Below are 23493 nucleotides of genomic sequence, written 5' to 3'. Positions count from 1 at the left end.
GTTAATTTGTAATTAATTTGAATAGGTAACTAATAGTAAAAATTAATTGTAATTTGTAATTTTAATTGATTAATTATTATATTATATTAAATTGGTAATTACTTTTAATACATTTTTTATAGATATTAATTTATATTTATTTAAATAATATGGGAAATATTTACTTTCCATACTGTTGCACTCTCTGGAGTGGGACTAGTAATTTTAACCCCTACGCTATCCAATGCTTTCCCTACTGTTGCACTCTTTGGAGTGGGAATAGTAATTTTAACCCCTACGCTATCCAACGCTTTCCCTACTGTTGCACTCTTTGGAGTGGGAATAATAATTTTTACCCCTACGCTATCCAACGCTTTCCCTACTGTTGCACCCACTGGAGTGGGAATAGTAATTTTTACCCCTACGCTATCCAACGCTTTCCCTACTGTTACACTCACTGGAGTGGGAATAGTAATTTTTACCCTATGCTATCCAACGCTTTCCCTACTGTTGCACTCTTTGGAGTGGGAATAGTAATTTTTACCTCTACGCTATCCAACGCTTTCCCTACTGTTGCACTCTTTGGAGTGGGAATAGTAATTTTCACCCCTACGCTATCCAACGCTTTCCCTACTGTTGCACTGTTTGGAGTGGGAATAGTAATTTTTACCCCTACGCTATCCATCGCTTTCCCTACTGTTGCACTCTTTGGAGTTGGAATAGTAATTTTTACCCCTACGCTATCCAACGCTTTCCCTACTGTTGCACCCACTGGAGTGGGAATAGTAATTTTTACCCCTACGCTATCCAACGCTTTCCCTACTGTTGCACTCTTTGGAGTGGGAATAGTAATTTTTACCCCTACGCTATCCAACGCTTTCCCTACTGCTGCACTCTTTGGAGTTGGAATAGTAATTTTTACCTCTACGCTATCCAACCCTTTCCCTACTGTTGCACCCACTGGAGTGGAAATAGTAATTTTTACCCCTACGCTATCCAACGCTTTACCTACTGTTGCACTCACTGGAGTGGGAATAGTAATTTTTACCTCTATGCTATCCAACGCTTTCCCTACTGTTGCACTCTCTGGAGTGGGAATAGTAATTTTTACACTTCCGCTATCCTACGGTAATAATATTGATTATTACTTAATTATATTATGTTACTATATATATATGTTTTAACAAATATGATTGTAAAAGTATTTTTTTATAACTTTCATTAATTATTTAAATATTATAAGGTAATTTAAGTATTTTTAAGTATATTTTAGTAATTAATTTTTAATATTAATTTAATTTAACATTGTTTTTAATAAAGTCGATATTTTTATAAACTATATTTTTGTAAACGATATTTTAACTCGATATTTTTGTACTTACCTGTTTGTAGATACAAAGTGATTTTCTGTCTGTCGATATTTTGTCAACGATATTTTTGATAGTCGATATTATGTCCCTCGATATTATGTCAGTGATCCCCCAAATAGATCACGCATCTTCTATTCAACCAATGATTCAGTAAATGCCCTGTCTCTGAAACTCCCATCGTCTGGAAAAAAAACAAGACAACCCGTTGCTGTGAGGGAAGCCAAGAAGACAACTGTTACTCTAAGACTCAACCCTTCCGTACCCAGCCATACTTCCAGTTTTTAGTTAACTTGCCTTTCCCTCTCACCTGCCATTTTTTTACTTTTCATCTCCCCATTCCTTTCTCTAACTCCACCCTTTCCTCAGCACATTGCATTATTAAGCCCAGGTCTCAGTGTGAGCACTTTGCAAATATTTGAGCAATACACGGTTTTGTGAATGCAATCATAGAACTTAATTCCAGCATGAGTGACAAGTGCAAAATCACAAAACAAAATGTAAATGTCTAAATAGACACAGGTTGCAAACAGAAGTTGTGAATGGGTCTTCCAGCCCGTTTTCCCAGAATCCTGGTATTCATAGTCCTGCAAAACTGCATTCGTAAGAATGCAAAGAGGAGTGAATGAACAGCTCAAGCCTAACAGCTCCGTGGAACAATCATGGTGTGATATAAAAAAAAGAGCTGGAGACTCATTAGTGTCTGTGGTGTCATGCATTCAGGGAAATTGGCATCTTGGGTTTCTTGGTACATGTCACTCGTACATGCCAATGTGAATTAGCCCCAAAAATGGGATCAAAATGGAATTATCATATACAATTAGTACAAATAGACATTGCTATGCCCTCTTTGCGCTTTTACTAATAAGGAGTTGGTTGTTTAGAGGCCGAGTCACAAAGTCAGATAATAGTATTTGAACTAGTTCTCTTTCTGACCAGACCAGATTCGGAAACTTTTATTTGCCATTGTTCCAATGCACTGCTAGGTGATGCCATGTGGCTCCATGATGACTCTGTATCCTCCCGGAAGTGAGAGAGCAGAGCCCCATATAAGCTCCACCCCTGCACGCTGACATAAATTCCTTTCTTTCGGCGTCTTCCAACATGGATCCGGAGCTCCTCCAATTTTGTCGGTCTTCTAATACCTTTTAATAAAGTGAAATCCAGTGCATAGGGAATTATGTCACCACACACACCTACATGTTTCAAACCATGCCTCCAGTGCAGAAAACGGATGTCAGTCACAGACCCACATGAGGTGCGTTTCTGGTGTCTGGGCTCGGGTCATGACTTGAAGTAGTGCAATACCTGCATTTATGCACCCAAAAGTATTCCAGGAGAAGGAGGTGAAAGTTTACATTGCCGAACATAAGAAGACATCTCAGCCTTTGCATATGGCCCACCTTCACTCCATGTCATGGCTGCAGACATGGTCCCACCCCAGGCACCATTTCTGCGAGCAGTCAATGTCTCTCTCAAAGTCCACCTGTAAGTCAAAATCAAAGTCCAAACACAAACAAAAAAAAGTTCCGCGGGACTCAATGCCACCTAGCCACTCTGAACCCCAAAAAAAGACATGAGGGTGGCATGATGCGAGTTGTTCATCTTCCTGGTCTCTAGTCACAGACCCAATTTCTCAGTGGATCATTGTGTTCCCTGAGTTTCCCGAGCCATTAGCAACACCACAGCAGATTGAAGCCTTCAAGGAGGCCATGCTGCAGGTTTTTGGTGTGCTTCCAGTTCCCTCTGGTGTGCCATTGGGCTCCTTGGGGCCTAAGAAACTGCAGGGGGTCCCAGTTAGGTTGACACCAGCATATTCATCCTCTGTGCTGTCTAACCCCTTAGGCCTGCTTTGAGCCCTTCATTCACATTGGTACAGGCTTCTACTCTGGCTCCAAGACCCGTATCAGCCCCTTCCACTTCAATGCCAGTGCCAACATCACGGCTCCAAAAGAGGATCCAGTTTTGATATCAATGTTGGACGCCAAACAGACTTTGGCTTCATCTTGATCGATGTCGCTCATCAAAATTACAAAAGCACAGCCGGTCGTTATACACCCTGACTCTGACTCAGTGCCTGACTATGTGCTAACTGATGCTCCATTATATTGTTGGCTCTGTTTCAGAGCAAGGGACACCCCAGGATGTAGATGATGATGATGGTGGGAATTGGGATCCCTTTTCACCTTCACTCTTCGGATAAGGCCTTTCACATGGTTTTTCAAAAGCGAGTGGGCTAGATACTTCTCCTGAGGCAGAGTTTGACTTGCCTCTTAGCCCACCAACTAAAGAGAGTGCCTCCTCTGCACTGGTGATGCGGAGGGCAGATAAAGTTCTGAATTTACAGCTACCTTCGGTTGAGACCAAAACGAAAGACCTGATGGAAATTTACAGTAAGGGCTTGCAACTTCTGAGCCCTTGATCCCTTTTAACGAGTCCTCCACCAATACCAAGATGGCCACTTGGTAAAATCCCTTTTGCTGCCCACCGGTAAATAGTCAGGTGGCCACGCATCACATACCATCTCAAGATGATCATCCATTTCGTACCAAACATCCTACTCCGGAGAGCCTTGTGGTTCTGCCTCAAGTAGTAAAGTTAATCCAAATTCATTCCCACAACTCGTTCAGATAGGGAGTCCAAGAGGAGTGAGGCTATAGGTATGTTTGCCTCCATCAGTCTGGTATTGCGTTCTCTTAATGCTGTTTGCTTACAGGGTCGATGTACACATGTCCTTTGGAAAATGTCCAGCAAGATCTTGCTGGCTGCCTTGGAAGACCTAAGGGCCTCTTTGGCTCAAACAATTCAAGATATGGTAACTCACTGGCCTAGATACTACTCATTGCCTAGCAGGCAGTTGACACCAGTGTGGCACTTTATTGACATGCGTGAATGCATTCCACAGCGTGATTCTGCCGATTTGCAGGCGCCACCATGGATATGCCCTTTGATGGGTTATGTCTGTTTAGTGAGAAGACGGGCTCTGGCTTGGAGCACTTAAAGGAAAGTAGAGCAGCGGCATGCTCTATGGGTCTGTTGAACCCTTCCAGTTTCAACACCAATTCTAAACATTCAGAGGCTAATCCAGAGAGCTGGCCTATAGGCAGAGACAGTCTCTCTAACTGGTTAAGCAGTCGCACCAGTCCTTTCTAGCCCATGAACATGGGTCTGGCATGCAGTGCATGAGCTAGGAAAGGCATTCATCCTCCAATTTCTCTTCCCCTGTTGCAATAGCCACCAAACCAATGTAGTTTGCCATGCGTGGCGCATGCCAATCCAGTGCAGGGCAGGATCAATCCTTTCCTCCCAGAGTGGCAGTCCATAACGTCCAACACATGGGTCTTTCAAATTGTTCAACATGGCTATACCCTGCCTCTTTATTTTGCCCCACCAACTTTTCCATATCAGAGTGAATTTCAGAACACCTGTCCATTTTTCTGAAAGAGGTGCAAGTGCTGCTCTTCAGTGGTGCTATCGAGAGGACTCAGAAAGATGTGAGGGCTGTTACTCTCACTTTTCCTTGTGCCAACGAAGAACAAAGGGATTTGGCCTAATTTGGACCTTTGGTCTCCAAATTCCTTCCCGTGGGAGGACAAACTCAAAATGCTTATGCTGGCGCAGATATGGTCTTCTCTGGACCCAGGCAACTAGATGGTGTCCTTCGACATTCAGGATGAATATTTTCATAAACATGTACTGCAGTACTAAAGAATTAAAATGTGGTTCAAGATAGGCCAGGAGCAGTTTCAAGTTGCCGTGCTCTCCTTTAGACACACCAGTGCCCCTCAGGTGTTCACAAAAGTGATGGCTGTGGTCTCTGCCATTCTTTGGACACTAGGAGTGCCTGTATTCCCGCACGTAAACAAGTAACTGTTGATGGTAGGCTCACTATAGTCAGTCAAAGACCACCTCCAGATGACTGAAAATCTCCAAACAGCATTGAGGTTCCCTATCAACAAGCTAAAGTCACACCTGACTGTTTTACAGAGACTTCCATTAATTTGTGCAATACTGGACACAGTGCAGTACAGGGTCTTCCCTCTGCTGCCACAGGATCAGGAGCATAACTCTAATGATTCAGCCTTGGTCTTGGTCCACGGTGAGAGCAGCTGTGAGGCTTCATGACCTCCTAGCTGCTTGCATTCTCCTTGTCGGTATACCAGGTAGCACATGCAGGCTCTGAAATGGAATCTGATGTTCCAAGGGGACTAGCATCAAGGAAATCTGGCAGGTGTCACCCAGATCTCAGAAGTGGCTGCTCAAACCTAATTGCTCCAGCAGGAAGTGCTTCTCCCTTCCCCACTTTGGACTGACTGTGCTGATAGGTGTGTCTGTCTGCTGGGCTGGGGAGGCCATCATGGAAATATGGAGATCATAAGTCTCTGGCTTTCAATAGAAGCCCATCTCCACATCAATCTGTTGGAGTTGTGGCCCATTCATCTGTCTCTGAATACCTTCCTGCTATCCATCAATTAAAAAAAGCCTGGTGCAGGTTGCCCCAGACAACACCACTGCCATGTAGCATTAAAACAAGGTGGAGTGGGATCCTATGCCAAGAGGCTCTACCCCTCTGGAGTTGGTTGAAGTGCCAGGACATTTACCTGATTGCAAACCACCTGGCAGGGTACCTTATTTTCAGAGCAAATGAGCTGAGCTGGCAGTGTCTGACTGATCACAAGTGGTGTCTACATCCCGAGGTGGTACTGGGCATCTTCCAGCAATGGGAAGAACCCTGGCTAGATCTTTTGCCACAGTCAAGATCATGCAAAGTCAACATGTTTTGCATACTGGAATTTCCACAAGAACACTTGTTAGTGTATGCATCCTCTCTGGTATGGAACACGGGTCACCTGTATGCCGTTTAGCCTCTTCCTGTCTTACTGCAACACTTTTCACCTTCTCCTTTGGTTTGATTTTGAATGGGGAATATTTTCCTCAACATTCTTGCGAACTTGTTCCTATCCGCTTGAACTCTGTTTTATCATCTTTCAAGGTCATCCAGGTCTTATCCATCCATCTCTTAATTTACAAAATAAATCCCCTCACCATTTTTAAATTGTTGAGCATTCTACTAGATAGTTGAAACCCAAGGCCCTTGCTGTCTGCAAATTGTAAAACGTGCCTTCTTATTTGGGGATGGGCTAGGCCAAGGCTGAGGATCAGGGGGCTGCTTTTAGGATTGGATATACAGGAAGGGATCATAAGCTATCCAGCCTGGAAAACAGCAGGGCCTGATTCACAAAGCTACTTAAATGTAGTAAGTTTACAAGTGTGGAATGTCAGCACTCAGGGAAGAATCTTCGCACTGCAGAGAGTGCGCAGTGCAGAGATTCCGCCCTGAGTATGGATATTCTGCACTTGTACCTTTACTACAAGTATGCAGCAGTAGCAGCTGCTACAGGGCACTAGTGGTAGGGGTATTATTTTATTTTTTTTAAAAAGAAGGAAAAAATAAATTTCACTTACCTTCCCAGCGGCTGTCTCTCCTCCTTCCTCTTCGCTCACAGAACACGGGAAGCGCACAGGCTCCCAGACTCCCCTAACCAAACACAATGCTGCATTATCTCAGGGCTGTGATTGGTCTGAGCATCGTGGTTTGGCGCTCAGAGAGGGATTGGGAAACTGTACATGTTCTCCACCCAGGCTGTGCAGTACAGCCCGGTGGAGAACATGCTAAATGCGCATGACTGTTTGGCCAGCCCAAGGTGGCCGCCCAAATCATCATGCACACATAGAAAGTACCTACCACTATTCCCCCTGCTCTGTGGACAGACCAGCCCTGCCGTGCCTTGCACCTTCAGAGACACTAGAGAAAAATAAAATGATAATAACATGGTGTTATTATCATTGAATTTTTCCTGTGGGGTGTAGCTCCTCCGCCTTAGCAGAGCAGCCACCACTGGTATGTAGCTTTGTGAATATGGCCTACAGAATCAACACTCCCACTTTTCATGTACATTATATATATGCAGAGCCACTGGAATTATGCAATTTTGTATCGGCAGCTTTTTGTGCATAATGGTGGATTTGCCACATTTGCTACATAATCCGTTATCTTCTGCATAATCTGCAGATTTTTGCCCCCCAAAATTGTTTCTAACTCAAATGGATGAAAAGTTATAAAAAATGTGGAGACGTGTTCCCGTTCAGTGGAAGACTCTTTGCAAAGGTTGACCGATCACCTTTCAGTTGCTTATTGCTGTGTTTGGTTGTTAAACTTGCACTATTGAGGTGACATCTTTACCCAGACAGTTTTACCATGAGTAAAAAATAAAAAATAACACAAAATGTGTCATATTACGCCACATAATTTGACTTTTCTTGATGCATAATTTAGTCTACCTGCCGCATAATTTGGTCCTCCACTACCCCATTATTCCAGCGGCCCTGCGTATAAATAAATAACACACCCTACCTAATGCTGAAGGTGGTTTTGCTAACGTGCTACACTTACACGTTCACCAGGGGGCAGTAGAAACACATTTTCCGGCACTTCTTTGACATATCACTGCTTTCATTTCTCTCAACGTCTCAATGTAGCAGCTGTTTATGGACATCAAACAGCAAGGTGGCAATGCAAGAGCCCTGAGAGGACTAAAAAAATACTTTTAGAGAGCAACTTTTAAAGAGCAACTTTTAAAGAGCAAGCATGCTATGCCCATAGATAATCTGGCGAGTCAATTCCCTATAAACGGAAAAACCAAACTCTCCTTATTTTTAACGATAAAACTATTTATTGAAATGAAATAATATTCAAACACAAAGGTTATATTAATGTTTAATGTGATGCTTGTTTCTTGCTTGAGCTCTTTGGCAAGAATCATTTTCAGAATTTGTAGAACTGTTTCCGGAGCCGCCTGTCCAGAAATGTTTTAAAGAACTCCCTGCCAAGAAGTTCCGCTGTGGCATGGACTAGAGACAGGTGGTTCTTCCTGGCCAATGCTCACATGGCCCTATCTTCTTCCTCTCACTCCACCAGCTCCAGGGCAGTATTGGACGATTGATCCTGAAGGAGGAGATGAAGGCCCGCGCCAGTGCCTACAGCGACCCGTGGACCCCGCCGCGCAGCTCCACTGGGAGCAGAGAAGCCCTGCACAACGCCGGCTACGAGTCCTCTCTGAATGGATGTAAGTAGCTAGAGTTAGATGAATCAGGACCAGTGGAACATTGAACACCCATGTTACATTAAGGATTGAGGTTTGGGTTGGAGGACATCAGCGGTGGACATCGGCGGCGGACATCGGCGGTGGCTATGGCGGAGGAGCGTCGCTTTCTTCTACCAGCTGCCTCAAAAACATCAGAAAAGCGTTAGAAAAAGGAAAAATAAAAAGCATGTTTTATTATCATTTTATATTTTCTTTCCTGCTGAGTCTTTGGGGGCGGGACCATGGAGGATGACAACCCAAGCTGCGGTGCTGGGTTGGAGAGAGCAGGCACAGGCTCCCAGTCTGTCTGGGAGCGCAAATTGAGGGCGCTCAGTCCAATCCTGTAACTGCTGTCATGCATGAGAGCAGCTTCAGGATTGGCCGCGGGGCAGTATGGGAGCCTGTTCCTGCGAGGAGAGGGTCAGAAGAGCGCAACGTAGCCTGCTGCATGTAAGTTGTAATCAATTTTATATTTCCGTCCGCAACCCCTATGTCACCCCTCCCTGCCCGCCTGCCCCGCCACTCGTCCCCAACACCCACCGCTACTGTTGGAGGATATTATTCAGTTGGTGCACCACCATATCCTGTTTTTGGGTGAACCCCTCCAACCCCTTCCAGGTAGCTTGGAAACCCAGCTTCTTGACTCACAAGGGATGCCCTGGTGTGCCTCGGTCCACCCATGTTTGTCTGCATCGGTGAGAGTTTGGGGTGTTACTGTTGGCTTTAACTACCCAAGACCTGAAAGAAATGTCTAAAAATATGTTTTGAAGAGTGATGTGTGTTAGAAGGAATAGAGACTCACTCCTGGACAAATTCCTGCTTACCAACTACACTTACCAGAGGTGTCCAGAGCAGCAGTCATTTAAGAGGTTGTGCAATGAGAGTGATAGTGCAAGGTAAGCAACAGTGTGGTCTTATAAATGGAGGGCTGTAGGTGTACCTGTCGTCTGCTGTTTGTGAACAGCTGTGAACAATATCCATGAGCTCACACTCACTCTTCTGTGCTCCACTAGTCATGTTTCGAGCATACGAATACCCTACATAGATACACGTGTGCAGTCTTAGAGGCCTTGAAGAGAGGTAGGAAGAGTGACTCAGAAAGAAATGTAGTAGGTGGGAGTAGTGTGGGCGGAATTCTGGCAATTAGAGAAATGTGACCCAGTATGTTGAAGAAAAGATGTTAGTGAAGAATTTAATATGTGCATTGATAACATTGTTGAACAATGACTTACCTTCCTATGCAGCATGCAAAAGAAATCACTCGCCGTCCAGGGGGGCGAGGGTAGGAGTGCGGAGCAAGTGCTCTCTAATGGTGCCCCCTGGGAGAAGCACCATGGGTTGTGACACTTGCAGAAAGTTCTACACAAAGTATTTTTGTCAGTCACCTGCCAATTGTTACATCAAATGTTATCAGGCGGGAGATGCATTTTAGCTTTTTAAGTGGGACTGTAGTGTCAAGCTGGGGTTGATTTGTCAAAATATGACCAGAGTCTTCTTCAAGGCTTGTGAAACTGGGCCCCTGTGGACTGTCATCGGAGATCCACTGGTCTGAAAGAAGACCTCCCAAATTTTGAGTCTCCGAAGAGGGCGGGATTAGGTGATTTTGGAGTTTGACCCCAATGACACACCATTGAACCCACTGAAGTCTACAGGAGTTATTTTACTTGTTTGAGGGTTGATCTGAGTCCATGGAGGGTGAGACCCTCTAAACAAGGGTGATTTGAGTGGTGTGCTTATCTTGACTCTGGGGATCTGCATGGAGCCCATATCCTGCAATTTGACAGAATTCAATAACTGGCTATTGCATTAAAAACGGGATCAATAATACATTCCAGTCTATATGAGGGGAAAGCAAGAACGTCCAAAGTGAGGAAAGCCATCAAACTTGAGTGGTTCACTTGGAGAAACAGAGCAGGTAAAGTTGGACCTAGGTCTTAAGTTGTGGTAAATGTATTGGTTACATTGATATTTGTTTGTATCTGCTGTGATCTGCAGGGTTGCAAAGGGTCTGGAAAGAATAGGTTTGAGAAGAGGCGGTGTGTATTTTGAAGATGATATTTCAAAATCTCCCAAGTACAGCTTCCTGTATAAGTACATTTTCCATTGTCACAAAACTAGCAGAGAACATTATGTATTATACGTGAATAAATGAATTGTTTTATTTCAGTAAAAAACACATACATAAAACATAGTAAAACAACACTGAATCAAGTGCATTTTTTGTTGTTGTAAAAAGGGCTTTCTGCGAAAGTGCATAATAAAATAGAGCTTGACAGGTTGTACTATTCAAGACCAGACTAGATATTGGAACAGATAATTAAAATTGGTGAACATTCTTGGGGCCGCAGGGTGCTGACACTTAAGGGGGATTGGATGGAGTTCAACCCTTGGGTGACTGTCGGGGGCGATTTGGCCATGTGCACTTTATATATGTGGATGCCATATGTACACATGTATTTTACATGATGTTACTCGAGGAAAACAGGGGAGCAATACATAGGAATTCAAATATGAAAACTAAGGATGCAGAAAGTTGCAAAATATTTCTCTTATGAACTGCCAATAATTCATTCTAATACTACAGTGAGGACCTATAGATCGCAAAGTTCCCTGCATGTGGGTTTCCATATGTAAATTGGGAGTGTTGTCTCCCTTCTAAGTAGTTTGTGAGAAAAAAGAGATTGTCAACATCCATTCAGTTTCAAAGTTGTAAGGAAACAGGTTTTATAATTAACTGGCAAGCAAAGCACACACCTATTTGAAGTACCATCTGGCATTGTGGGGAAACATTACAAGCTTGTGGGAATAAACACATGAGGGCCTTACGAATAGGGCAAGCTGAAAACATTTGTGCCATCGACAACTCAATAGTCGTGAGCTACACAAGACTTTGCATAAAATACTTTGCACACTCAGGCCATATTTATCAACATTTCACACAACGCAGCCAGCCACCTTTTCGGGTTGTGCTGCGTGAAAGGGCAGGATGGGGCTGTATTTAACAATATATGGCGCAATCCTGCTATCTGCCTGTATTGGCGCACAAACTGGCACCTACGCAGAACCCTTGCACCATGCTTTAGTATTCTTTTTGTGCAGAAAGTGACACCTTCCTGCACAAAAACAATCCTCAGACTAACTTTACTCTATCTCTATGTGCTACAGAATGAAGCACATGTAGAAAGAGCAAAAAACTAGGAAAAAGAAAGACATTTTCCCTCATTACGCCTCTCCTTGGGAGGCATAGCATTCTGACGCATTACCTGGTCTATCATTATTGGTAAATCTGGGAATGCTTCTGTATCCATGAATGGATGCATCGGAACACCCACGCTCCACCCATGGAACCCCTCCCGGGTCAGAGTCGCGCCAGAAAGCAACTTGCGCTGCTTTGCATAACTCCACATTTACCCAAGCCACACAGAGCCAGGCACGCTGGCCTTACATGGATTTATAAATCTCTAGGTTTTGTGTCGCCCTTGCGCCCTCTTGTGGCGCAAGGGCGACACGACAAAACATTGATAAGTATGGCCCTCAGTGTCTGGGAGTTAACCAATAACTATGATGGATTCAACGGTCAGTTAAATGGCACTGCAACACAAAAGGATATTGCTTTATTAACATAACTGTTCACATTTAAGTTGTCTATAGTAATTCGTCATTTATTCATATGGCAACATTTACACATGACTCAGTAGAGGTGTTATGATAGCCTATATCGTTTTAAACACTGTCCGTTCATGCAGTGCTTGAAATGGAAAAATAGAAGTGCAGGTACTCTGTATCAGAGTACCTGCTTGTTTCTAAGAAGTGCCGGTACTCTCCAATTGAAAGTATTACATTTCTCTTGAGAAGTACAGTTACTCTCCCTCTCAAAATAAAAAAGTGCTGGTCCTCAGTAGCCAACAGTACCGGCCTATTTAAAGCACTGCGTTTATGCATGTTAAACCTGATGATGAGATCAAAAATGTAATCCAATAGATAACACACAGTCCAACGCTTACATATGTTTGGCTTACTCCTGTAAGGTCTGCCCATGTAATCCAGGAGACATGAGAGGGTATTGGTCAGTGTGCGTGGTGGAGACTGTTGATTGGTGGAGACCCAGGGCCACGGCTTTACCCAGCCGATCGGGAAACCAAGTAGCTCCCTGTAGGTACTTAATTCTAGAGGGAGCGACAATGAGTAGTTGAGGATTTCACTCTACGAAGCACTAGTGAGTTACTAACTCAGATACATGATGGCAAGGAAATGACAAGAAACAAATGTAATGTCGAGTTAGAGTTCACTTATTTCACTAGAGGGCTTCCTATTAGCCATATTGATTTTTTTGTACTTTTTCGTAAAACCTGTAAAATATGTTAATAGTTAGGCCTAGTTAGGGGATTGGTGTCACTATATCGCGGATTATTACAACGCATTCCGTTACATCGGAATTTTTACAACGCAGGATCTATTACATCGGATGCCATTACAACGCATGGCATTACATCGCAGATGCTATTACAACGCATGGCATTACATCGTAAGTATAGGTAAGTATACTTTTTAAAAAAAATGTAATTAATTTAATTTAATTAATTTAATTTATTTAATTTAATTAAAATACATTTGAAAATAGTAATTAATTTAATTTAATACATTTAAATCTATTTATTTAATTTAATTTTAATAAAAATTGTAATTAATTTTAATTAATTAATATAATGAAATTATTTTAATTTAAATATGTTTAAAATTGTAATGAAATTAAATTAATTAAAATAATTTTTTTAATTTAATTAATTTAATTAAAAATGTAATTAATATAATATAATTAATTTAATTTAATAAATATATTTTAATTAATTTATAAATGGTAAATATAATTTATTTAGCCCTAATCACAAACCCAACCCTGAATCCTAAAAACACCCCTGTACCCCAAAACCCAAACCCTACCCTGAAACCTAAAAACACCCCTGTACCCCAAAACCCAAACCCTACCCTGAAACCTAAAAACACCCCTGTACCCCAAACCCAAACCCTACCCTGAAACCTAAAAACACCCCTGTACCCCAAACCCAAACCCTACCCTGAAACCTAAAAACACCCCTGTACCCCAAACCCAAACCCTACCCTGAAACCTAAAAACACCCCTGTACCCCAAAACCCAAACCCTACCCTGAAACCTAAAAACACACCTGTACCCCAAAACCCAAACCCTACCCTGAAACCTAAAAACACCCCTGTACCTCAAAACCCAAACCCTACCCTGAAACCTAAAAACACCCCTGTACCCCAAAACCCAAACCCTACCCTGAAACCTAAAAACACCCCTGTATCCCAAAACCCAAACCCTACCCTGAAACCTAAAAACACCCCTGTACCCCAAAACCCAAACCCTACCCTGAAACCTAAAAACACCCCTGTACCCCAAAACCCAAACCCTACCCTGAAACCTAAAAACACCCCTGTACCTCAAAACCCAAACCCTACCCTGAAACCTAAAAACACCCTTGTACCCCAAAACCCAAACCCTACCCTGTAACCTAAAAACACCCCTGTACCCCAAAACCCAAACCTAGCCCTGAAACCTAAAAACACCCCTGTACCCCAAAACCCAAACCCTGCCCTAAAACCAAAAAATACCCAAACACCCCAAAACATATACCTCAGTACACCAAAACATATACTCCTATACTCATACTTATTTAAAAAATTACTTAAATTAATAAATTTAATTTATAATATTTAAAAACATAAATAAATATTTTTATTTATTTTTATTTATAATTAATAATAATTAAATCAATTATATAATATTAAATAAAATAAAAAAAAATTATATACTTACCAATACTTACGATGTAATGGTATGCGTTGTAATAGCATATGCGATGTAATGCCATGCGTTGTAATGGCATCCGATGTAATGGATCCTGCGTTGTAATAGCTGCGTTGTAACAGCATTACGACGTAAAAGTTGCGTTGTAAGTGTGCATCACCCTAGTTAGGCCTACGATCACGTGTACACAATTGTTGCACGTGTATTGATTGACATTAGTGGAATATACATTAATTCATTGTGCCACAATAAACATTAATCCAGGTGCAGAAAAGTGCAATATGTCTTCTTTGTCGACACTACTCTCACTCTAAAGCGAAAAAAAAGTACTTTTGTTCTACAGAGAAATATTATTGTGGTAGATGAAACCCGACAGCGAAAAGCATATAAACGGAGGCTTCCCTTTTGGGGATAGTGCGGGATGAAATGAAGTACAGGGGACCTCCAGATGAGAGCCATGAAATATCTACACCCCAATATCCTTCCCATCTTCGGTTGGTACCCGTGCCCCTCCCCCCTCCCACACACACCCTGCGGCGCTTTGTTTGCGGCTAGCGCCCTGACTGACTGTGCACTTTGTCTCCCCTCAGCTCCCAGGATGCAGTTCTTGGCAGACAGTGGTGAGTGTGTCTTGCTCTTTGGCCGCGCGCCCGCCGAGCCGTGCACGGGCTTGTCGTGGCCCGGGGCCGTGTCAGCGGATCCCAGCATTGTTGGGCCGCCAGGATCCGTGTCTGTCAGCGGCTGTCTAAGAGCGCTGCGTTTATTTACCGAGACAGAGTCTGGAGTGCGGTCAGCACCTCTGCAGGACTCCGGGTGGGCGGGCCATATCGCTGGCAAAACAGACTCCTTGCGCAAATGGAAGGCCGTGTTTGTTTAAGTTGACGAGGAATTATCTTGAACCTCTGTGTCGAGGTGTGTAGGCGGTATGAAGAGGGAGGGAGCACAAAAGGAGTTATGTGCACTAGAGGGTCACCATAGTAGAGCGTAAACGCTACACTGTTGAGGCCACAGTTCTGTGAGTCAAAATGACACTTTTCCACATTGAACCACATGCTACTATTTGCTTTTAAGGCGAACGACATTCCTGTGTTAATGACCTTATTCACCAATATCTCACTATTTATGGTGAACACCATTCTAGAATTCAAAACTGCCAACGTTCCACTGTTTATGAGAACCAATATCCCACTATTGACGAAGGCCGTAACATTCTACTGTTTACGGCAGCCAATGTCCCACTATTGACGAAGGCAGTAACATTCCACTGTTTACGGCAGCCAATATCCCACTATTGACGAAGGCCAACATTCCACTGTTTACGGCACCCAATATACCACTATTCATGACGGCCAAGATTCGATGGCTTATGATAGCCAATATCCACTAGTCATGAAATACAATGTGACACTATTTGAAAGTGCCAATATCCTACTTTTCATGACTGTCAACGTTCTCCCATTCACAACATCCATTGTTTCCCTGATTATGAAAGCAAATATCCCACTTTTCAAGATGGCCGTTCCACTGTTTGCGAAAGCCAATATGCCATTATTCATCACACCCAATGTTCCACTGTTTTTCGAGAGTCAATATTCCACAAAGCATTACAGCCAACATTTAAATGTTCATTACTCCTAACATTCCATTTTTAAAAAAAGGCAGCATTCCTCTATGTATGACAGAAAACACCCAACTATTGTGAATACCAACATCCACTATTTATGCTGAGCAGTATCCTACAGATTATTCAGCAACCCACATTCCACTATTCATCATGTTGAACATTCCAGTATTAATGAGGCCACCATTCCAATATTTCTGGATGTCAACATTAATTGTTAATGCTGCTAATACTCAGTACGTTAATGCTCAAAAAGTTCTAATTTTTGTGTGCAAACATTGTATGTATAAATTCAAGAGATTCAGAGCATCGAACATTCCACTGTCTAGAACTCGGCAAACCACTATTCAAGGCTCGCAAGGGTCATTTCATTAACACTACATGCACCAATGATCAGGGCTCCAAAAACTTCTCATGTGGACTCACAATGCACCACTCTTCAAAGCTCCCAATACTGCACCGTTTAGGATCTTTACACACAGTGCACCAATCTTCAAAGCTCCCAATACTGCACCGTTCAGGATCATTACACACTATGCACCACTCTTCAAAACCCCCAATACTGCACCATTCAGGAGCATTACACACAATGCACCACTCTTCAAACCCCCCAATACTGCACCGTTCAGGATCATTACACACAATGCACCAATCTTTAAAGCTCCCAATACTGCACCGTTCAGGGTCATTACACACAATGCACCGCTCTTCAAAGCCACCAATACTGCACCGTTCAGGTTCATTACACACAATGCACCACTCTTCAAATCTTCCAATACTGCACCGTTCAGGATCATTACACACAATGCACCACTCTTCAAATCTTCCAATACTGCACCGTTCAGGATCATTACACACAATGCACCACTCTTCAAATCTTCTAATACTGCACCGTTCAGGATCATTACACACAATGCACCAATCTTTAAAGCCTCCAATACTGCACCGTTCAGGATCATTACACACAATGCACCACTCTTCAAAGCTCCCAGTACTGCACCGTTCAGGAACATTACACACAATGCACCAATCTTCAAAGCTCCCAATACTGCACTGTTCAGGATCATTACACACAATGCACCAATCTTCACAGCCCCCAATACTGCACCGTTCAGGAGCATTACACACAATGCACCAATCTTCAAAGCCCCCAATACTGCACTATTCAGGAGCATTGCACACAATGCACCACTCTTCAAATCTTCTAATACTGCACCGTTCAGGATCATTACACACAATGCACCACTCTTCAAAGCCACCAATACTGCACCGTTCAGGTTCATTACACACAATGCACCACTCTACAAATCTTCCAATACTGCACCGTTCAGGATCATTACACACAATGCACCACTCTTCAAAGCCCCCAATTCTGCACCATTCAGGATCATTACACACAATGCACCACTCTTCAAAGCTCCCAATACTGCACCGTTCAGGATCATTACACACAATGCACCAATCTTTAAAGCTCCCAATACTGCACCGTTCAGAGTCATTACACACAATGCACCGCTCTTCAAAGCCACCAATACTGCACCGTTCAGGTTCATTACACACAATGCACCACTCTTCAAATCTTCCAATACTGCACCGTTCAGGATCATTACACACAATGCACCATTCTTCAAATCTTCTAATACTGCACCGTTCAGGATCATTACACACAATGCACCAATCTTTAAAGCCTCCAATACTGCACCGTTCAGGATCATTACACACAATGCACCACTCTTCAAAGCTCCCAGTACTGCACCATTCAGGAACATTACACACAATGCACCAATCTTCAAAGCTCCCAATACTGCACTGTTCAGGATCATTACACACAATGCACCAATCTTCACAGGCCCCAATACTGCACCGTTCAGGAGCATTACACACAATGCACCAATCTTCAAAGCCCCCAATACTGCACTATTCAGGAGCATTGCACACAATGCATTAATCTTCAAAGCCCCCAATACTGCACTATTCAGGAGCATTGCACACAATGCATTAATCTTCAAAGCCCCCAATACTGCACTGTTCAGGAGCATTACACACAATGCACCAATCTTCAAAGCCCCAATACTGCACTATTCAGGATCATTGCTCACAATGCACCACTGTCCAAAGCTCGTAATACTGCACCATTAGGGATCATTACACACAATGCACCAATCTTCAGAGCTCCAAATACTGCACCATTTAGGATCATTACCCACAATGCATCACTCTTCAAAGCTCCAATATTCAAAGCTCCCAATACTGCACCATTCAGGATCATTACCCACAATGCACCACTCTTCAAAGCTCCCAATGCTGCACTATTCAGGATCATTACCCACAATGCACCACTCTTCAAAGCTCCCAATACTGCACTATTCAGGATCATTACACACAATGCACCAATCTTCAAAGCTCCCAATACTGCACCATTAAGGATCATTACACAATGCACCAATCTTCAAAGCTCCCAATACTGCACCATTCAGGATCATTACCCACAATGCACCACTCTTCAAAGCTCCCAATGCTGCACTATTGCACCATTCAGGATCATTACCCGCAATGCACCAATCTGCAAAGCTCCCAATACTGCACCATTCAGGATCATTACCCACAATGCACCACTCTTCAAAGCTCCCAATGCTGCACCATTCAGGATCATTACCCACAATGCACCAATCTCCAAAGCTCCCAATACTGCACTATTCAGGATCATTACCCACAATGCACCACTTTTCAAAGCTCCCAATACTGCACCATTCAGGATCATTACCCACAATGCACCAATCTCCAAAGCTCCCAATACTGCACCATTCAGGATCATTACCCACAATGCACCAATCTCCAAAGCTCCCAATACTGCACTATTCAGGATCATTACTCACAATGCACCAGTAGTCAGGAGTCCTACTGCTACACTCTTGTGGACTACTCCTAACGCTCCCTTATTCAGAGCTTCATGGCTTTAGTATTCAGGAGCCGGCACTTGACCAATAACAGAGCGTGTTACACCATTCGGGGCAGTACCCCACTCATAAACTCCATGGAACCACTTGTAAAGAAGGTCAATTTTTAACAAGTAGACATTTGCCTAGTCAAAGTTTCCAGTCTTAAGCCAATGCAGAAGAGCAGCTCTGCTCTCCCTCAAAGGTGTAATGCGGTGGAAGTGATGCAGGTAGTGATTGCCCTGCACCATATCACAGAACGATTAATCTTTGCTTTCTCTGGCCGCTTATCAAGTTAATTAATTGAGAATTTGTTTTAAATCTTGTTTCAGATCCCCTGATTTCTAAGTCGGCTTCTCTCCCAGCCTACCGGCGGAATGGGCTTCATAGGGTAAGAGTTACAGGGGCCCGTGTGTTGGTGGTGTCAGAGTGGGTGTGTCTGTATGTGATTGCTGCTTAACTAGTCAGGCGGGGTGGGCAACAGAGAAATTGGGTAGTTTCGAAATAGGATCTAGGGCAGTACTCCTTCGAGACACCACTAAGCATCTCCCAAGGGCACAATCAAGTAAGGAAGTTTCAAATATGGGAGGCTGCGTTTACAACACAGTCGTTACATAGCAGTTCCTCTACAACGTGGTCGTTACAACGACCGAATCGTTAGAACGCAATGCCTTTACAACGCAAGTCATTAGATTGACTTCCTGTAGGGGGCGCTCAAACCTAAAGAACAGTAGAATTTACTATTCCAACACCTTCCCTACTGTTGCGCAGGCTGGAGTTGGAATAGTAAATTATACTATTCCTAAGTCCAGGGCCGCCCTTACAGCAAGTCGATCTAATGACTTGCGTTGTAAAGGTATCGTGTTCTACCAACACAGTCGTTGTAACGACTGCGTTGCAAAGGAATGCGATGTAATAGCATGCGATGTAACTTGCTATATTAATCAAATATGGCTCCATTGCCGCATGAGGGGGTAGCGACATTTTACTTCTCATAAGACACCAGCCCTAACAAGATTTGAGTCAGCCAAAGTCCTGCGTGACTTTCACAAACGCCAACCTGTTGGCAAAATAGAATATGTCAGTATAGCCAGCAGCTGCGGCCGGCAGTGGGAGTAAATGCAGGGCGGTGACGTGGGGAGGGGGAGGGGCAGGATGGGGGGTAGTAATGTATGGATTACAGAGTTTTACAGGTAAGTAAACATTTAAATAAATAAAACTAATATCGTTGAGTACACTGTATCCGAAAATGCGATGCAGTGCGCGCAACGAAATTCGTTTTATATATTTATATGTTTACTTACCTATAAAACTCTGTATTCCATACATTACTACCTCCCACCTACCTCTTTAAATCGCTCCAGAAACTAGGACCCAGATTTCTTAGAGAGCAATTGATCCCGTATAATCCCCCAAGAATGCTCAGATCTACCTCTCTAGGTCAACTGGTGATACAACGCAGTCGTACAGCTTCCTGGGGAGATCGCCGCTTCTCAACTGCGGCCCCTAGACTCTGGAACACTCTGCCCATTCACATAAGAACAAGTCCCACTCTTCTTCAGTTCAGAAAAAAACTGAAGACTTGGTTGTTCAATCAGTGATTGTATTCCGTATTACCGCTCCAGGGTGAAACCTAAATGCAATTTCAGCGCCGAGACGCCTAAGGGTAATTGTATGCGCTTTATAAATAGCATCAAATAAATAAATAAATCCTGCCCCTCCCCCTCCCCACGTCACCGCCCTGCATTTACTCCCACTGCCGGCCGTGACTGATAGTCAGACTTCAGAGGGAAGGCAGTCAGAGGAGGTGGTGATGTCTCTTGCTCGAACTGCACATTGAAGAAGATTTAAAGGGGTTGCTGGTTTAGGGGAAGAGACTTCTCTCAGAGATTTTGTCTAGGGAAACCTCTGCCATGATCTTCATTCTATGTTGTGCTTTTTCCGGCAGCATCCGAGTGCAGAACTATTCCACTACGACAGCACGAATGCAGTCAACTGGGGAATGCGAGGTAAGACTCAATGTGGGCAGTTCGTATCCATCTGGGGCTAATATGCTGTGCTGGGGGGTTGGTAGTCCTCAAAGCACCACACCCCAAGCCTGTTAGAGCAAAGCTCTTCAAACTGGTAGGTAGACCCCCCCGCCTCCCCGGGAGGCTGAATGGATCTCAGTGGGGGCACCAGGCACTGGCCAAGTGGAGCATCATGCTGAAAACAGTGCTGTATTTTTAGTGGAGACAAATAGAGTGGCATTGGCACGCTCTGTACTGTGCCAGGGTGTGGGCAGGCCCGGACTGGCCGTTGCAGGCACCGGGCAATCCCCCGGTCGGCCGCATAGGTGGGGGCCGGTTTTTGGCCCCTGGGGGCCGTTTTTGTTACAGGGCCTTTTTTTGCCGCATAGCTGAAAAAACGGCCCTGTAACAAAATCGGCCGAAAAACGGCCCTGGCAAAGAGTGCGGTCGCACCCCCAGGGTAGAGGGGGGGCCGGCTGAGCACTTTGCCAGGGCCGATTTCGGGTCCCAGTCCGGCCCTGGGTGTGGGAAGTGCAAATAACTGAATAAGTATTATCCCTTTGCACTCGCTTAATACATTCAATGTATGGTTTCTCTTTTTGGGTTGGCGCCACCTATGTCGCGCGGCGTCCTTCCGCGCCTTCAATAACAGTGAAATCTCACAAGTAGACAAACTCCTTGTAAATAGGTGCGCGTGATTTATACATGAACCACAATGGGATTCTTCACATTTGTAGAATATCTTTTATTGTTCAATATTCCTTTGTATTACGTTTATTGTTTCTGAATAAACTTCGATTATTTCATTTCATAATCATGTGATTCCAAATGTCAAAAATGAAATTACATCATGTTGTTCACAATCTTCATACCCAATGCATTTCGGGTCATAAACAAATTGACCCTTCGTCAGGGGTCTGAAACGAAATGAAAACAGGACCATTAAGTTCATTGTTCTGTTTTTCTCATCAGTTCCCTCTAATCTGCATTCAACATAAAACATTAATGGAAATGACGGTTTTCAAACGAAGTCGCTACACAAAATGAATCTAGCCCGTGTGTAGACATGGCTCAATACACTCTGCTAACTAAATGGAACTACGAATCATATGCAGTGTACAATTCAACAACCTAACTTCCCCATAACCGCTTAATGTATCACACTGTGGCTAACAGTTATCACAAAACAGAAGTCTACATGCTTAACAAAACGCGCTCACGCTTATCACGCTGCTAACTGCGCAGTGCTTACGTTTGGGATCAGCCGATCTCCTTCAGTAATGGTGAACGCTCGAATGGTGTAGTTTACCGCGCCCTGTTCAACTGAATGTTAAAACGAGGCTGCATAAACATGTGACTAGGGAATGACCAATCGCCAGTGTCTGACTTCAAAATACCTTAATCACGTGTCGGGGGAGTCGGTGCGCTGTTGTTTGTCATTTACGCTGCAGTTAAATAAAGATACATTTGTATGTACAAGTGTTACTTACAAAATAAAAAATGAAATCGCACACTAAAACGGTATTTCGGCACAAATTACATCCAATCTGAAAACTAGATACGATCCATACATATTATCAGAAATTCTTGTTCATAATACAAGACCCACAATGCCTTAAACTCACAGTGTTATTTTAGATTCACATTATAAAAAACATGAGTGTTCAATACGGTCATTGAGCCCGGATGGGAGCTCAGTCTGTAATTTTTTGATCCAGAAAAACTCTTTCTTCAACCTTTGTTTAGTGGGATCCTGGTCACTGCGTATGGAGAGCTTTTCCAGAACTACAAACCTCAATTGAGAAATTTGGTGTTTATGTTCTGCCCAATGTGTGGCAATGGGTGATTTGGCATTCTGTAGACGAATGTTACTTTTATGTTCTGTTATTCGAATTTTTACTTTCCTTTCGGTTTGGCCAACATACGCTCTGCCACATGGACACTTAATCATATATATACAGTTTGTAGTATCACATGTACTCGTATGTTTCAATGGAATGGAAAATCCTTTCGTGGGGTGTGAAATTGAAGTACATTCAATGACATTTCCACAGTGTATACAATTGTGGCATTTAAGCATCCCTCGATATTGTGTGACGATTGCCTTGGTGCTGCTTAATATTTCTTTCAGGTTTTTTGATCGTTGAAAAGCATATGTAACTCTCTCATTATACAATCCAGTGAGATCAGGTTCTAGCTGGATTAATTTCCAATGTTTGTTGATTATTGATTTAATTCTAGAAGCATCACTTGAATATTTCAAAACACACACAGTTTTCTTATTCGATGTTTTAGTTTTGGATTCAAGCAGTTTCACTCGAGACTGATTCGCAACTGTCTTTAATGCTGTGTCCAGCACATCTTTAGGATATCCTCTTGCATGATATTTTTCGGTTTGAGTTTTCAAGGCATCTCTGAGATCATTCTCATTGGAAGTTATTCGTTTTATCCTAATGAATTGGGATGTCGGCAAGTGTTTTTTAAGGGAATCCGGATGAAAACTTTGGAACAATAAAGCTGAATTCTTATCGGTGGGTTTGGTGAAGACTCTAGTGGTGATTTGATTCTCATGAATATTGATCTGTACATCAAGGAATGATATGGTCTTT

The 23493-nt window shown here is 43.2% G+C and overlaps 1 protein-coding gene across 6 annotated transcripts in view; it reads left to right on the top strand.

Annotated features, from left to right (window-relative positions):
- ABLIM3 (actin binding LIM protein family member 3) overlaps positions 1 to 23493 on the top strand; it is a 432795-nt gene that overhangs the window by 391362 nt on the left and 17940 nt on the right. For 5 of the 6 annotated variants that reach the window (XM_078652993.1, XM_078652989.1, XM_078652988.1 and 2 more), the window contains 4 exons: positions 8326 to 8473; positions 14909 to 14938; positions 19208 to 19266; positions 20824 to 20884. In XM_078652993.1, the coding sequence (XP_078509119.1) occupies positions 8326 to 8473; positions 14909 to 14938; positions 19208 to 19266; positions 20824 to 20884 (298 nt within the window). The remainder of the gene's footprint in view (positions 1 to 8325; positions 8474 to 14908; positions 14939 to 19207; positions 19267 to 20823; positions 20885 to 23493) is intronic. The other variant, XM_078652990.1, reaches the window with a different exon arrangement.

The sequence above is a fragment of the Lissotriton helveticus genome, chromosome 7 (assembly GCF_964261635.1).
Source record: "Lissotriton helveticus chromosome 7, aLisHel1.1, whole genome shotgun sequence".
Taxonomy (NCBI): domain Eukaryota; kingdom Metazoa; phylum Chordata; class Amphibia; order Caudata; family Salamandridae; genus Lissotriton; species Lissotriton helveticus.
Note: the sequence above shows the minus strand (reverse complement) of the source record. Positions and strands in the feature narration are given on the sequence as shown.